Source organism: Podarcis muralis, chromosome 13 (genome assembly GCF_964188315.1).
Source record: "Podarcis muralis chromosome 13, rPodMur119.hap1.1, whole genome shotgun sequence".
Lineage (NCBI taxonomy): Eukaryota > Metazoa > Chordata > Lepidosauria > Squamata > Lacertidae > Podarcis > Podarcis muralis.
In genome coordinates, this window is record NC_135667.1 from 50,879,314 (window position 1) to 50,893,698 (window position 14,385).

A 14,385-nucleotide genomic window follows, 5' to 3' on the forward strand; every position below is an offset into this window, starting at 1 on the left:
GCCATTGATAGTCTTCTCCTCCGTGAGTTTATCCAATCCTCTTTTAAAGCCATCTACCGTATTTTTCACTCTATAGAATGCACTTTTCCCCCTCCAAAAATTAAGGGGAAATGTGTGTGCGTCCTATGGAGTGAATGCAGGCTCCTTGGCTTCAGCGACAGCAACGCGAAGCCTCCAAAGCGCAGAGGGAGCGCTCCCTCTGCGCTCCGGAGGCTTCGCGTTGCTTTCGCTGAAGCCTGGAAAGCGAGAGGGGTCGGTGCGCACCGACCCCTCTTGCTCTCCAGCCTTTAGGGATAACCGCCTGAAGCCTTTGGAGCGCAGCGGGAACTCACGCTGTGCTCCGCAGGCTTCGGGTTCCTTTTGCTGAAGCCGGGAGAGGAAGACTCTCCTGGCTTCAGCAGAGAGGGAGAGCTGCGCAGCGCCCCTTCAGCGAAGCGGAAGGAGAAATGGAAGGGGCTCAGTTTCTCCTGCCACTTCGCTGAAGGGGCACTGAGCAGAGAGGGGGAGATTTTTTTTTTCTTGTTCTCCCCCTCTAAAACAAGGTGCGTCCTATGGTCAGGTGCATCCTATAGAGCGAAAAATACGGTAAGTTGGCGGCCACCACTGTCTCCCAGGGGAACAAGTTCCATAGTTTAACTATGTGGTATGTAGCCGTTGATAGCCTCCATGAATCTGTCAAATCCCCTTCTGAGTTCAACACTACGTCTTTGTAGCAAATACCATCATTTATGCGCTGCGTGAAGTACTTTCTCTTGACTGAATCTTCCAACATTCAACGCCATTGGATGACTTGGGGCTCTTGTGATGAGAGAGGGAGGAAAATTCCTCTCTCCACACACACACACGCACGCACGCACGCACACGCCCCCTCAAATACGAGGCATAACTTTATATACCTCTGTCTTATATACCTTACTGCTTTTCCTAAGCTAAAAAGCCTCAAATGTTGCAAGCTTTCCTCCTAGGGGATCGCTCCAGCCCCTGATTCATTTTGTCTGACCTTTCTTGCACCTTTTTCAGCTCTACGGTATCCTTTCTGAGGTGAAGCAATAAGAACTAGACATAATATTCCAAGCGCATGTGTGTCTCTAACAGTTTAAACGTTGCATTTTCTCCCAAATAATTCCAGGAACTGTAGTTTGCTGAAAATGCTAACAGTTCTCTTAGAGATTCTTAACCCCTCACTGGATTACGGTAGTTTCTTAATGTTCCCAGGGAATGACCATTAAAATGGTTTAAGCCTGTACTGTTGGTATGTTTTAGGCAATTTTCAGTCAACATTTCTTTAAGTACAGTGGTACCCCAGGTTACATACGCTTCAGGTTACATATGCTTCAAGTTACAGACTCCGCTAACCCAGAAATAGTGCCTCAGGTTAAGAACTTTGCTTCAGGATGAGAACAGAAATTGTGCTCCAGCGGTGCGGCAGCAGGAGGCCCCATTAGCTAAAGTGGTGTTTCAGATTAAGAACAGTTTCAGGTTAAGTAGGGACCTCCAGAACGAATTAAGTTCTTAACCTGAGGTACCACTGTATTTCTTTTTTAACTTATTCAATGCGGCCAACATCTTTGAGTGGATGACAGATTTGCTGAATCTTATCCCTGAGAAGGAGCTAGACTCAAAACATTACAGGAAGAAAAAATACAGCCTTCATTCCGTACAGCTGATATTTCCTCTCCCCTTCTCTCTTGAATTGTTTTTACCCAATACAAGTCACTTTTCTGCAGTAGAAATGGAATGTTAGTTCGGTGATTAACTGTATCATGTGAGTAAACGGTTGGTAATATTATATTGCCAAGAAAGGGTGATTGCATATATCTTCACGATATTTATCTTTACGATATTTATCTTTATTTAGAGTGGGTTATTAAAGGGTGAGACAGCGTATTGCAGTGTTTGAAGAGGTGTGTCTCCAGACTAATTTAATTTGTGTGTTTGGTGCAGCACAGGAGGAAAGGGCGGGTTTGGGGTGAGGAGAGGGAACGTGCAGCATGATACCCATTAAACAGCCAATAAGATAATGACTCGTGTGTAGATTTAGTCATAATAGTTAATATAATAGTATGATGGCCAATGGTACAGAAATCCGCCTTTGGGAGTACATATTTGTAGCCATATTTTACACTCCTTAAAATCAGAACAGTGCTTTACAACGGGTTGGTTCCCACGACTTCCAGCAGAACATGTGAACTGTCTCCATGGGGATGCATTCTGCTGGTAAAAGGTAAAGGTAAAGGGACCCCTGACCGTTAGGTCCAGTCACGGATGACTCTGGGGTTGCGGCGCTCATCTCGCTTTATTGGCCAAGGGAGCCGGCATACTGCTTCCGGGTCATGTGGCCAGCATGACCACGAACCAGAGCAGTGCATGGAAATGCCATTTACCTTCCTGCTGGAGTGATACCTATTTATCTACTTGCACTTCGTGCTTTCGAACTGCTAGGTTGGCAGGAGCAGGGGCCGGGCAACGGGAGCTCACCCCGTTGCGAGGATTCGAACCGCCGACCTTCTGATTGGCAAGCCCTAGGCTCTGTGGTTTAACCCACAGCACCACCCGCATCCCTAAATAGAAGAAGAGTTTGGATTTGATACCCTTCTTTATCACTACCCTAAGGAGTCTCAAGCTTAAATGCCAGAGAAGTTCTTTCTGAGATGATTTTGAGAGGTGGGGCTTGTCAACCCAGGAAGGCAGCTCATCCAGGAGAAGGAAAACTGATCCTAAAACTCCGCTGCCTTGCGGGAAAACTTCGGGAGAAGAAAAGGCTAAGGAGTAAACCCTACACACATCTTGAGTGGAGTCCATAAGACGGTTGGGTGGCACCTTGGATGTCTCCTTCAGGCAACTCCTGCAGCCAAGCTGGTGCCAAACATCTTGCTCTGCTTTCCTTTGGACTACACCAGAAAGGTTGTCTACTGGGCAGCCCAGGACCATCATACACACTGCCCAGGCCTGTGCTCTGGGGAGGTCACTTTGGTGCTGCTAATACAGCGGTTTGACTTCTCCCCTGGAGGCACACTCCATTGTCTCTTGAGACAGATGGATGCCAACAATGCGCACATGCAATTCATTATTTGGTATCCAGCCAATGTGCGGGGAACTGTCAACAGGTCTCCTGCTGATAGCTCATTTTTAATGCTAAGATGCTAAAGCTGATTCCCAAGCACAAACTTTGCTCTCATAAGAAACATATTTATTCTATAAGGGGGGAAGCCGTGTTCATGGTTATTGATGAACGAAACTTGCCCATTCGGATTCAGAATGGAGTGGGTCTTTCTGAGGCTTTCTGGTCATTTCTTTGGGGAGAGGTCAGGCTTTTTCTGCCACTTCTACAAAGCTCAAAAAGATTCAAGCTGGGGAGCTAGACCTCTTGTCTACCAGTTATGTCCTGCCTCATTTTCCTGTACAGTGGACAGGAACGTGATCCGTGCAGGAGGCACATTCACAACCTGCAGCATTCACAACCTGCAACGCTGCGTCTGCGCACATGCGGGTCACGATTTGACGCTTCTGCACATTCGCAAAGCGCAATTTGGTGGTTGTGCGCATGTGCGAGCGCCGAAACCCGGAAGTAACCTATTCTGGTACTTCCGGGTTCGGCGCGGTGCGCAACCCAAAAACACACAACCTGAAGCATCTGTAACCCGAGGTATGACTGTACTTAAAAACTTGTGATGAGTTGTGGGAGAGTTTCTGAGCTCTGAAACATTTGCAAGCTCTCTCAACTGCTAGTTTGCTTTCTTACCTTTGATAACTTTGGAGATGTGTGGGAAAGGTGAAGAAGAAAAAATTACGTGAGAAGGCCAGTACTGTGCCATGACAGGCTCACCTGGAATTTGGAAGGTGGGCTGGGCTCAATTCGTAATGGCTCAATGATTTGTTTCTGAACACCCCCGTTCTGAGGTTATACTCACTCAGTATTCTTGATGGGAAGGGTTGCCTTGGTCCAATAAAAGCTTGTTGTTTCCTGTGTGTTTTTCTCTTTCCATTTTGCTTCATTGAAAATTGCCTCGGTGAGGGTGTGTAAACAGAAGCAGGTGCTATTCTCCTCCTCCTACCTGAATCATCCACCGCTGGCACAAATACAGTTTGTGGTTTCACAAATTTGCATGCTGCAACCACCTTTGGGTGGGGTGAATAAGCCAAAACAGAGGAGGAGACGCAAGGAGACAGTCTTTAAGCGGAGTACTGTGCAAGCTTCATTAATTTCATTGGGGATTACTCATCGTCCTCACAAGTGTATTGATACTGTCCAGCAGCAATTAGTGGGTTCAGCTATTCTTTTTTATAACATTTAACCATGATGGGCATGAACAGAAATAAAAGTCATTGAAAAGGCTGCTATACCAAATCTGATAGTGATATGCAGAGATAGCTACTCCCTCCCCTGGCAACTTGCTGATACATATTTGAGAAAGTTCAATGCTCTAATGGTGATAGATAAATGCTGCCCCAATGTGCTTATATATGGGAAGGAGAAATTGCTTGGTGGCTTAAGTGTAAGATGATCTCTCAGGGAATATAAACTCAAGTCCTTACTCTTACATGTTCTTTAGGAAATATTGTCATATCGTTTAGCTCGCCATCTGTCAAATGGATACAGCAAATAACTGTCCACTGTTTTATAGAAATTGTTGCCGTCCCCTTAGAAAGCATTCCAGACTCAAGACTTGAAGCAAATGATTTATGGCAGGAATTTACTGTACATCAATAGGTGTATTGCCTTGTGTGCAATCCGTATGTTTTCTAAAATATGGTTACATGCTGTAGAATGCATCTAGATATACATAATTTAAGCAGTGAGCGTGCTGTGGAATTACACTGTTTTAGTCAGATATATAACCCTCTCTTAATCAGGGAAAGGGATGCAGGTGGCACTGTGAGTTAAACCACAGAGCCTAGGGCTTGCCGATCAGAAGGTCGGCGGTTCAAATCCCCGCGATGGGGTGAGCTCCCGTTGTTCGGTCCCTGCTCCTGCCAACCTAGCAGTTCGAAAGCACGTCAAAGTGCAAGTAGATAAATAGGTACCCCTCCGGCGGGAAGGTAAACGGCGTTTCCGTGCCCTACTCTGGTTCGCCAGAAGCGGCTTAGTCATGCCGGCCACATGACCCGAAGCTGTACGCCAGCTCCCTCGGCCTATAGAGTGAGATGAGCACACAACTGGACCTAATGGTCAGGGGTCCCTTTACCTTTACTAATCAGGGAAAACCCATTCCTCTTGGCCAAATGTGGAGATGTACCCAGCAATGAGTTCATGTGACAGTCATGGAGGAACCTCACACCTCCCTTGAGCTGTTTGTTATCAGTTTAAAGGAACTTACCGGGATGTTTTAATTTAAAAACAAATGATTACTAAGGTCAACTTACAAGGTGCTTGGTGTGCGTGTGTGCATAGCAAAAAGGTGAACAGCTTGGGGAAAGGGTTAGATTGAACTAAGAGGAAATAAGCATTGGATTCAGAAGCAAGTACATCCATCCATTGGAGGAAAGGGGGACAGGGAGAAGTTTTTCTGTCTCTCCCATAATACAAGAACCAGGTGTCATCTAATGATGCTGAACGCTCAGGACAGACAAAAGAAAGCACTTCTTCACAGAGTATATTAAACTATGGTGTTCTCTCCCACAAGATGCAGTGAGATGTCTAGGGATTGTCCATGAGCCGGTCTGAGTGGTTTTGCCTTTGCCCTGCCACTTTCTCATGGAAAGCCCACTCTTTAGTGCTAAATCGGAACAAACAGCAGTCCGTGATTGCTGTTTGTTCCGATTCAGCGCTAAAGAGTGGGTTTTTCTGGGGTGCAGTGGCTGGGCAAATGGAGGTGTGGGTGAGGCCTGAGGGGTAAATTACAGTGCCCAGACTCTTTTGAAAGAGAGAGAGATGCTTTGAATGTGCTTTAGAGGTGTAGTGTGGACACAGCCCATAAACCAATCGGTTAGTTTTTGTGTGTGCTTTGGTTCTCTTTCAGCCCAGACACAGGTGGAGTGATTGCACAAGTTGTGCTGATGTTTCTCTTCTCTTCTACTGATAACACGGCACTACGGATGACAGTCGACAAGATTTTGCAGGAGAGGTTGAAGATGTATCCTGGGTCTGCTCGCATCAACCTCCCCTCTTCCACCCTCACAGGCAAGTGCCTTGAGTTTATTTTTACCATTGATTGGGCTTTCTCTCCCAGGGCTTGTTATATTTATCATGTTGTGTTCCTACTCAACCTTGCCAGCTTCGTTTTTGTTTTTAAGAGCAAGTTTTGTGAGCTAAATGTACTGGGAACTATAGGTCTTAATTTCAACCAAGCAACATATTTTCTATTTTAGGCATATCATATTGTGAATCATAGTTCTGACTGATTTTTAAATAAGTAATGCTACAGTGCTGATATACTGTATCTGATGGTAGATTGTCACTTAAAATACCTGTTTTCTCTCACTCACTTTCGATATTTTGGTTGGTCCTAATAGATTCTGGAGGGACGCGGGGGGTGCTGGGGGTTAAACCACAGAGCCTAGGGCTTGCTGATCAGAAGGTCGGCAGTTCGAATCCCTGTGATGGGGTGAGCTCCCGTTGCTCAGTCCCTGCTCCTACCAACCTAGCAATTCGAAAGCACGAAGTGCAAGTAGATAAATAGGTAAACAGTGTTTCCGTGCGCTGCTCTGGTTTGTCAGAAGCGGCTTGGTCATGCTGGCCACATGACTCGGAAGCTGTACGCCGGCTCCCTCGGCCAATAAAGCAAGAGGAGCGCCGCAACCCCAGAGTCGGCTGCGACTGGGCCTAACAGTCAGGGGTCCCTTTACCTTTACCTAATAAATTGTGGATTTTTTGTCAAACTTTGTGAAAGTGATGTTGCATAGTTAAGAACATACCCCTAATATTCTACTCAGGCCTTCCCCAGGATCTGATTCTTCGCCCCTTAAGCTGATGGGTCCCTCTCTGGAATCGGACACCTCTTGTGGTTCTGACTCAATGGTCTGCAACCCACTGAGACCCTCCCCTTGATCTTCCAGTGCTAACTCTCTGAGCTCCTCCCACTCCCCCCCCCCCAGATCTAACCACTCTTGTCATGACACCGCCATGGGACTTATGACCGTTCTAGTGCATAGTTCACCGAGGGCACCTGCTGAACCTTGCTATTGCCCCATAAATTTTAAAAATAAATTATATTTCTTCTATTTTTCCTCCATCATGGAACCCAAGGCAGGGTACATATGGTTCCCATCCCTATAGGGATGGAGTGAGCAGCTAATTTCAGCCTGCTTCAGTCTCCCTGGTGCCCAGTTATAGGTCTGATCTGCCCTATGTTTTTGCATATATATATTTTTAAAAGGATGCATGAAAAATCCATAGTTAAATTCTATGCACTTTTACATAAAATACACATTTTTAAAAAAATATAAAATATGCACTTCTTAGTGTTTTCCATGTGTTCATCCGGGGAATACCTGTTTTGTCCACATATTTTATGTAAAAAAGATATGCATGTGTGCATGTTTTCTGCATGAAATCTGTGCTGCAATATTCAGAGAAGTATCTGATCCCACCTGTGAGCACCTTGGGATTCACAGGAGCACCCTGCTGTCTCCTTGGCAGCTGCCCCCTTGCTGCCTCTACAGCAGCCTCTTGGCAAATAGGAGGTGTTGGTCGTCTCCCCCCATCCCTAGGGAGGAAGTGGCAGGGCTGCCCTTTGGGGTCTCATGTAACAGTAAATGCAAAATGTGATTTAATGTGGAACTATTAAATGTATAAATAGTTGCTGCAGGCCCTCCTGCACATATTATTATTATTTTTTTAAAAAAAAACAACAACCCATGGTGGGCTGCAAGGGGGACTAATTCCCCCCCCCCCCCGTATTTTTTGCAATGGGAGCAAATGGTGCTAATAGGAGTTTTCCTCTCAATGTAAACAGCAGTGACGGGCAATTTTTGTCAGGATTCCAGCAGGAGGGGGTGGTTTAAAGCAGGGGTAGGCAACCTAAGGCCCATGGGCTACAAGTGGCCCATGGGGGTCATTTAACCGGCCCACGAGCCGCCCACGAAACGAGCCGGCCATTTGGCGAGTCCCCACGCACTGCGCTAAACCAGCACAGTGTGGGGACTTGCTTTCACAGTGCCGGAAATCGCACCTACTCAGACGCCAGAAATCGCAGGCGCGGGATCCGGCCCATGGAGGGATCTCCAATGGAGTGAACTGGCCCAGGCAAGGTAAACCTTGCTGACCCCTGGTTTGAAGTCTCCCTTCCTATTTGCCACATCCCAGGTCTTGCTCTTGTTCTGGGATACCTTATGCCATTTAGTTGCACTAAAACCCCATGCACATTAAATAGGGCCAGCTCACCCATGAGACAAGGTGAGGCAACCACCTCAGGTGGCAATATCCATAGGGCAGCAGATCCGGGTGTCGATTTTTTTCCTCTCCCCCCCCCCTCGTTTCTGCTGTAGAGCTTCGCTCACCCCTTCTCCCCTGGCGGGGAGGGAAGCACCATTTTGTGGTTCGCCTCTGGTGCCAAAATGTATCGGGCCGGCCCTGACTTAAATGCATTAAAGCAGTTCACATCAGCATACTTTGATGCTAACCAATAATGGACTTAATTGCTCTTATCACTTAATAAACAAGCAACAAAGGATGGTCTTAAGTCTTTGTGTTTACTTTCTAAATGGGTAAAAGAAGCTGAAGTTAAGCATGGCCAGTGCTGGCATTTTCCAAAGCTGGATACAGTGGTACCTTGGGTTACATACGCTTCAGGTTATATACGCTTCAGGTTACAGACTCCGCTAACCCAGAAATAGTACCTTGGGTAAAGAACTTTGCTTCAGGATGAGAACAGAAATCGTGCTCCAGTGGTGCGGCAGCAGCAGGAGGCCCCATTAGCTAAAGTGGTGCTTCAGGTTAAGAACAGTTTCAGGTTAAGAACGGACCTCCAGAACAAATTAAGTATGTAACCAGAGGTACCACTGTACTTGCTAAGGCCAGGTGATCTGTAAAGGATCCTCTCGGCCAAGATCTCCACAATTTCACGTATCAGAAAACCAAGGGGAAGGTGGGGCCTGAATCATGTCGCTTGTCTATCCCATAGCTGTCAACTTTCAGATTTGAAAATAAGGGATCAGCCGCCTCGAAAATAAGGGATCAGCAGCCTCACCTGTCCCAGGGACAGTCTACGGGATATCTAACAATCCGGGATAGCAGCAGGAAGCAGCGGGAAACAGCGCTTGATAAGGGAATCTCCCACAAAAAAAGGGAAGGTTGACAGCTATGGTCTATCCATCGACTCTTCCTGCTAGCCCTCTTCTCAAATCCTGAAGCTACTGCCGACAATACATAGTGCATTAACAAAACGCTCTTCCAGGCAAAGCATAAATCAACAAAACCGAATCAAGAAATAAGTTCCTTCTTTGATGAAAGCTATGGGATAATATTTCGAACGAATGCACGTGTTCAAAAATGTGGCATACACTCCAAATTAATCATAACGAGATTGGGCTGCTGTAGCCTTCCTGTCTGACAGTGTTTCGAAACATCCTGCCTCTTCTCTGCTGCCTTTATCTTCTTCCCAGTAGACTAGCTTTAAATTGGTTTTGGGGTTTAGTGATAGTTTCAGTGCCTTGTAGAGCTCTCTCTTCTCACAACGAAGGGAGAGAAAATAAGACCCCATTCAACTTCTGAACAGCTCAAAATATTGCTGGCTTTTTTAAAAAAGAAGAAAAGAAACAAAAACTCTTAAATAACACACAAGGGAAAGAGATTCTCTTCTCCCCCACCCCCTTTATAAGATCCTCCTTGGGTGCCATGCTGATCGCTATCTGACCTGAATTGCTACCAACTGTGTCATCGCATTTTTCTCTCAAGGCATGTGCTTGTTATCTCACACATCTCTGCTGGCACAGAAGTGGGAGCAACCTGGAGGGGGATAGTGAAATTCGCATTGGAATGCGGACAACCAGTCTCATAACTCTTATGACTACTGCTTTGCCAGGCAAAGTGGAAGCTGTTAATCTGGGATTGCTGGTGTGCACCGATCCCATGGCATTCCACAGCTGATGAAGGTTGGGGAACTCAGGAGACAGGATGGCTAGCAAGGCCCTTAGACTGCTGTTGTGCAAACATGGCACCACTGTGAAGGTGGAGTCTGAGCGATATTAATCCATAGCTCTGAATGATACCAACTTCCTCTGTTAGGGCTTATCCTCACTTACCTTTATTTTATTTTTTATAAAAAATTTATTAGGGTTTTTACATTACAAAATAGAAAAAGCAAAAAAGGAAAAATACAAAATAAAAATAGTTAAAAACAATCAATCTTTTCATCACATTATTTTTCATTTACTTGTTTCCTGGACCTCCTCATACCTCCCTTTTTTGTATTCCAGTTCAATTTATTAGCTCAGCAGTTTCTTTCCCTCTTTATTCTACCCAGATCTTTAATCTTAAGTTATTATAACATTAAATTTTTACTTATAAAAACAAACAAACCATTTTTTCATATTCTTTTATACCATTAGCTAGAAACCACTTAGTTTTAATCCAACATCATTCTAACATTCATTCATTTTACAGTATCTCTGTAAATAGTCTTTAAATTTCTTCCAGTCTTCTTCCACCGACTCTTCTCCCTGGTCTTGGATTCTGCCAGTCATTTCCGCCAATTCCATGTAGTCCATCACCTTCATCTGCCATTCTTCCAGAGTGGGTAAATCTTGTGTCTTCCAATACTTTGCAATAAGTTATCTTGCTGCTGTTGTAGCGTACTATCCTCACTTACCTTTAGACCTGCTCTTTCCAGGCACAGGTCTATGCTTCAAAGCTGCATGTCCAAACGCCCTTTCCTTAGCTCTGGAGCCTTCACGAAAACCTGCTCTTTTAGCTGAATCATAAAGGTAAAGGGTAAAGGGACCCCTGACCATTAGGTCCAGTCGCGAACGACTCTGGGGTTGCGGTGTCATCTTGCTTTATTGGCCAAGGGAGCTGGTGTACAGCTTCTGGGTCATGTGGCCAGCATGACTAAGCCACTTCTGGCGAACCAGAGCAGCACGGAACAGATCCTGTTCGTAACCAGGTGTACCACTGTATAGTGCTCAGAATTCTGTAGCGACAAAAATGTGTCTTGAATGAACTTTAAAGGTATAGTGTGTATGGAGCCTTTCCCATCCCCAGTTACTGAGAAATGTGCCTGTTTGTAGCAGCAACAATATAAGGTGTGATTCAGCCCAGCCAAAAGTTAAACTCTTTTTAAGCCTGAAATATCCCAGGCAGAGATAAACACAAGCCTTTATCTCCTATTGGAATCAATAACACTTTAAAGTGCAGGGTTATAGCCAACTAAGGGCTTATCCACACTTAGCTCTTGGCCTGCCCTTTCCAGGCACAGGTGCTTTAAAGTTTATCGTGTCTGAGCAATCTTTCTTTTGCCCTGCAACTCTCCTCACGAAAACCTGCTCTTTAAAGCTAAAGTGCAACAAACAGCAGTTCAGGTTTTCCACTGATGGTCGCTAGCTCCAATTCAGTGGTGAAGGGAGCGTTTTCGCAGGGAAAGCTCTGGATCACAAACGAGTGCTTGGACACGGAGCTTTAAAGTGCAGACCATCCCTGGAAAATGAGGAGGAAGTGTGGGTGAGCCCTAAATTCCCCTCAGAGTAGACTCACTGAAATCAGTCGGGCCTAGGTTGATGAGCTTAAGGAAATCAGCCCTGAGTGCTCACTGGAAGGACAGGTCCTGAAGCTGAGGCTCCAATACTTTGGCCACCTCATGAGAAGAGAAGACTCCCTGGAAAAGACCCTGATGTTGGGAAAGATGGAGGGCACAAGGAGAAGGGGGAGACAGAGGACGAGATGGCTGGACAGTGTTCTCGAAGCTACAAACATGAGTCTGACCAAACTGTGGGAGGCAGTGGAAGACCGGAGTGCCTGGCGTGCTCTGGTCCATGGGGTCACGAAGAGTCGGACACGACTAAACGACTAAACAACAACAGGTTGATGAGGCCCACTTTCTTAAATGGGTCTACTATGAGTAGGACTAATATTGGTTACAACCCTTATTCTGTGAACTGCCCTGAGATCTTATGGTGAAGGGCAGTCTATACATCCAATAAATAAATAATAAAATGAATGAATAAACAAGCCCACAATCTCTGTCTTGGAACTGAGTCTACAAACTGACTTTATGGCTACAACATCTAGGCTATTTTTTTCTGGGTACCCCCACCCCCAGGAATTATCTTACCACTCCACTGCTTTGTGTGACATCTTTCCTGGTAAAGAGTTCTGAAGAACTCAAATGTTGGTCACATTATTGTGACTTTTTGGTCAGTCCTAGTGAATGTATTAAGGTAAAGGGACCCCTGACCATTAGGTCCAGTCGTGACCGACTCTGGGGTTGCGGCGCTCATCTCGCTTTATTGGCCGAGGGAGCCGGCGTACAGCTTCCGGGTCATTTGGCCAGCATGACTAAGCTGCTTCTGGCGAACCAGAGCAGCGCACGGAAACGCCATTTACCTTCCCGCCGGAGCGATACCTATTTATCTACTTGCACTTTGACATGCTTTCGAACTGCTAGGTTGGCAGGAGCAGGGACCGAGCAACGGGCGCTCACCCCGTCACGGGGATTCGAAACGCCGACCTTCTGATCAGCAAGTCCTAGGCTCTGTGGTTTAACCGACAGCACCACCCGCATCCCTGAATGTATTACCCAGTTGCAAACTCTGGATTCTGCCTCCTTACGAACCAACATGGCTACCTTTGCTTTTTAAGTGATTTAAAACTCTTTTAACATTGGCAGAAGTATTAAACGTTTTAATATTCCAAGTAAATGACAGGTTTTCATAGCATCATAGGTTTTGTCTGGAGTTGTTTTGGTCCGGCAAAGATGTGGACACATGATGGCTAATCTGTGTCCCAAGGGTGTGCTATTGAGGAAATTGTGGTCGCGTGGGTGATTGTGTAGTTTTTCCTTTCTTTTTCCTAAGCATTTCTGTTGCTCACAATTATCACTACACATTATGTGGGTGAAAAGTCTGTTATGACTCCAGCATTCCCCAACCAGACACATCACCCATATAATGGGTGGTGATAATTTCTACACATAAATTAGAGTGTGTCTACACTGGTCGTGTAGAGAGCCAGTGTGGTGTAGTGGTTAAGAACAGTAGATTCGTAATCTGGGGAACCGGGTTCGCATCTCCGCTCCTCCACATGCAGCTGCTGGGTGACCTTGAAGTCTCTCAGCCTCACTCATCTCACAGAGTGTTTGTTGCGGGGGAGGAAGGGAAAGGAGAATGTTAGCCGCTTTGAGACTCCTTCGGGTAGTGCTAAAGCGGGATATCAAATCCAAAGTCGTCGTCTTCTTCTTCTTCTTCTTCTTCTTCTTCTTCTTCTTCTTCTTCTTCTTCTTCTTCGTGGTTGTTGTTGTTTTTTAAAGTGAGTATGTTCCAGAGACTAAACTTACTACCTGTATGAGCATGAGATTCTGGTTAGAACTTCATGACCAGGTGCTTCATCTGGATAAGTTAGCATCTTGTTAAGAAAGAAAATATGGAATTCCTTGCCATGCCTGGACAGTCGTTGCAAGGAACATTGTTCTATTCAAGTTTGTACCTGATGCATCAATTCCCCAAGTAAATGTTGTGGCTATTGCTTCTCCTGCTGCCTGCTATTTCAAGCAACAACTTGGTGGCCACACCCATAAATGAAGTGCTTATGTATGTATGAATGCATGTATGTATTCCTAGAAGCTACCTGGTTGATCCTGCCAGTAGCATATGCTTGTCTCAAAGATTAAGCCATGCATGTCTAAGTACACATGGGCATTACAGTGAAACTGCGAATGGCTCATTAAATCAGTTATGGTTCTTTTGATCGCTCCCACCGTTCCTAGGAATGATCTAAGTGCCTTTAAAAATGAGATTCATGTCTGATATGGGAACATTAGTTTCCGCAACTGCAACAACAAAATGTTTTAAAGGAATCCTTAGAGGCCTGCCCTGAATAAACTAGCAATCAGTTCAATCATAAAAAAATCACCTAAATCTGCAACAACTTGGGTGGCACTATTCCTGCAGTTCTGCAGCACCACCCAGTCCTGTTTTATTGGATTAATGTCATTTGTTGATGCCTGAGGAAGTGGACAAGGGGTTTGGAGTAGTGCAGCCTATTAACTGTTGCTCAACTTTCGTCGCTCCTAGCCAATAACCTGCTCCTGTAGGAGATTGATCATCTGGCTTCATTTCCATTGGGTTTCTGTTCTGGGTTGGCCTGGATACAGACTTGGTTTCTCTGATGGATGACCTGTACTGGGACTAGGGAGTGTGACTCTTCTAATGCTCCTGGACCTCTAAGTGTTTTTCAGTGCTGGAGTAACCTCTCTGAGTGAAGCTGTCTGGGATCAAAATTGGGGGCAACGTATT

The 14,385-nt window shown here is 45.6% G+C and overlaps 1 protein-coding gene across 1 annotated transcript in view; it reads left to right on the top strand.

Annotated features, from left to right (window-relative positions):
• Nucleotides 1–14,385, top strand: part of LOC114582552 (transmembrane protease serine 11E-like) — a 73,424-nt gene that overhangs the window by 44,994 nt on the left and 14,045 nt on the right. The window contains exon 5 of the mRNA XM_028703648.2: nt 5,961–6,121. Within this exon, the coding sequence (XP_028559481.2) occupies nt 5,961–6,121 (161 nt within the window). The remainder of the gene's footprint in view (nt 1–5,960; nt 6,122–14,385) is intronic.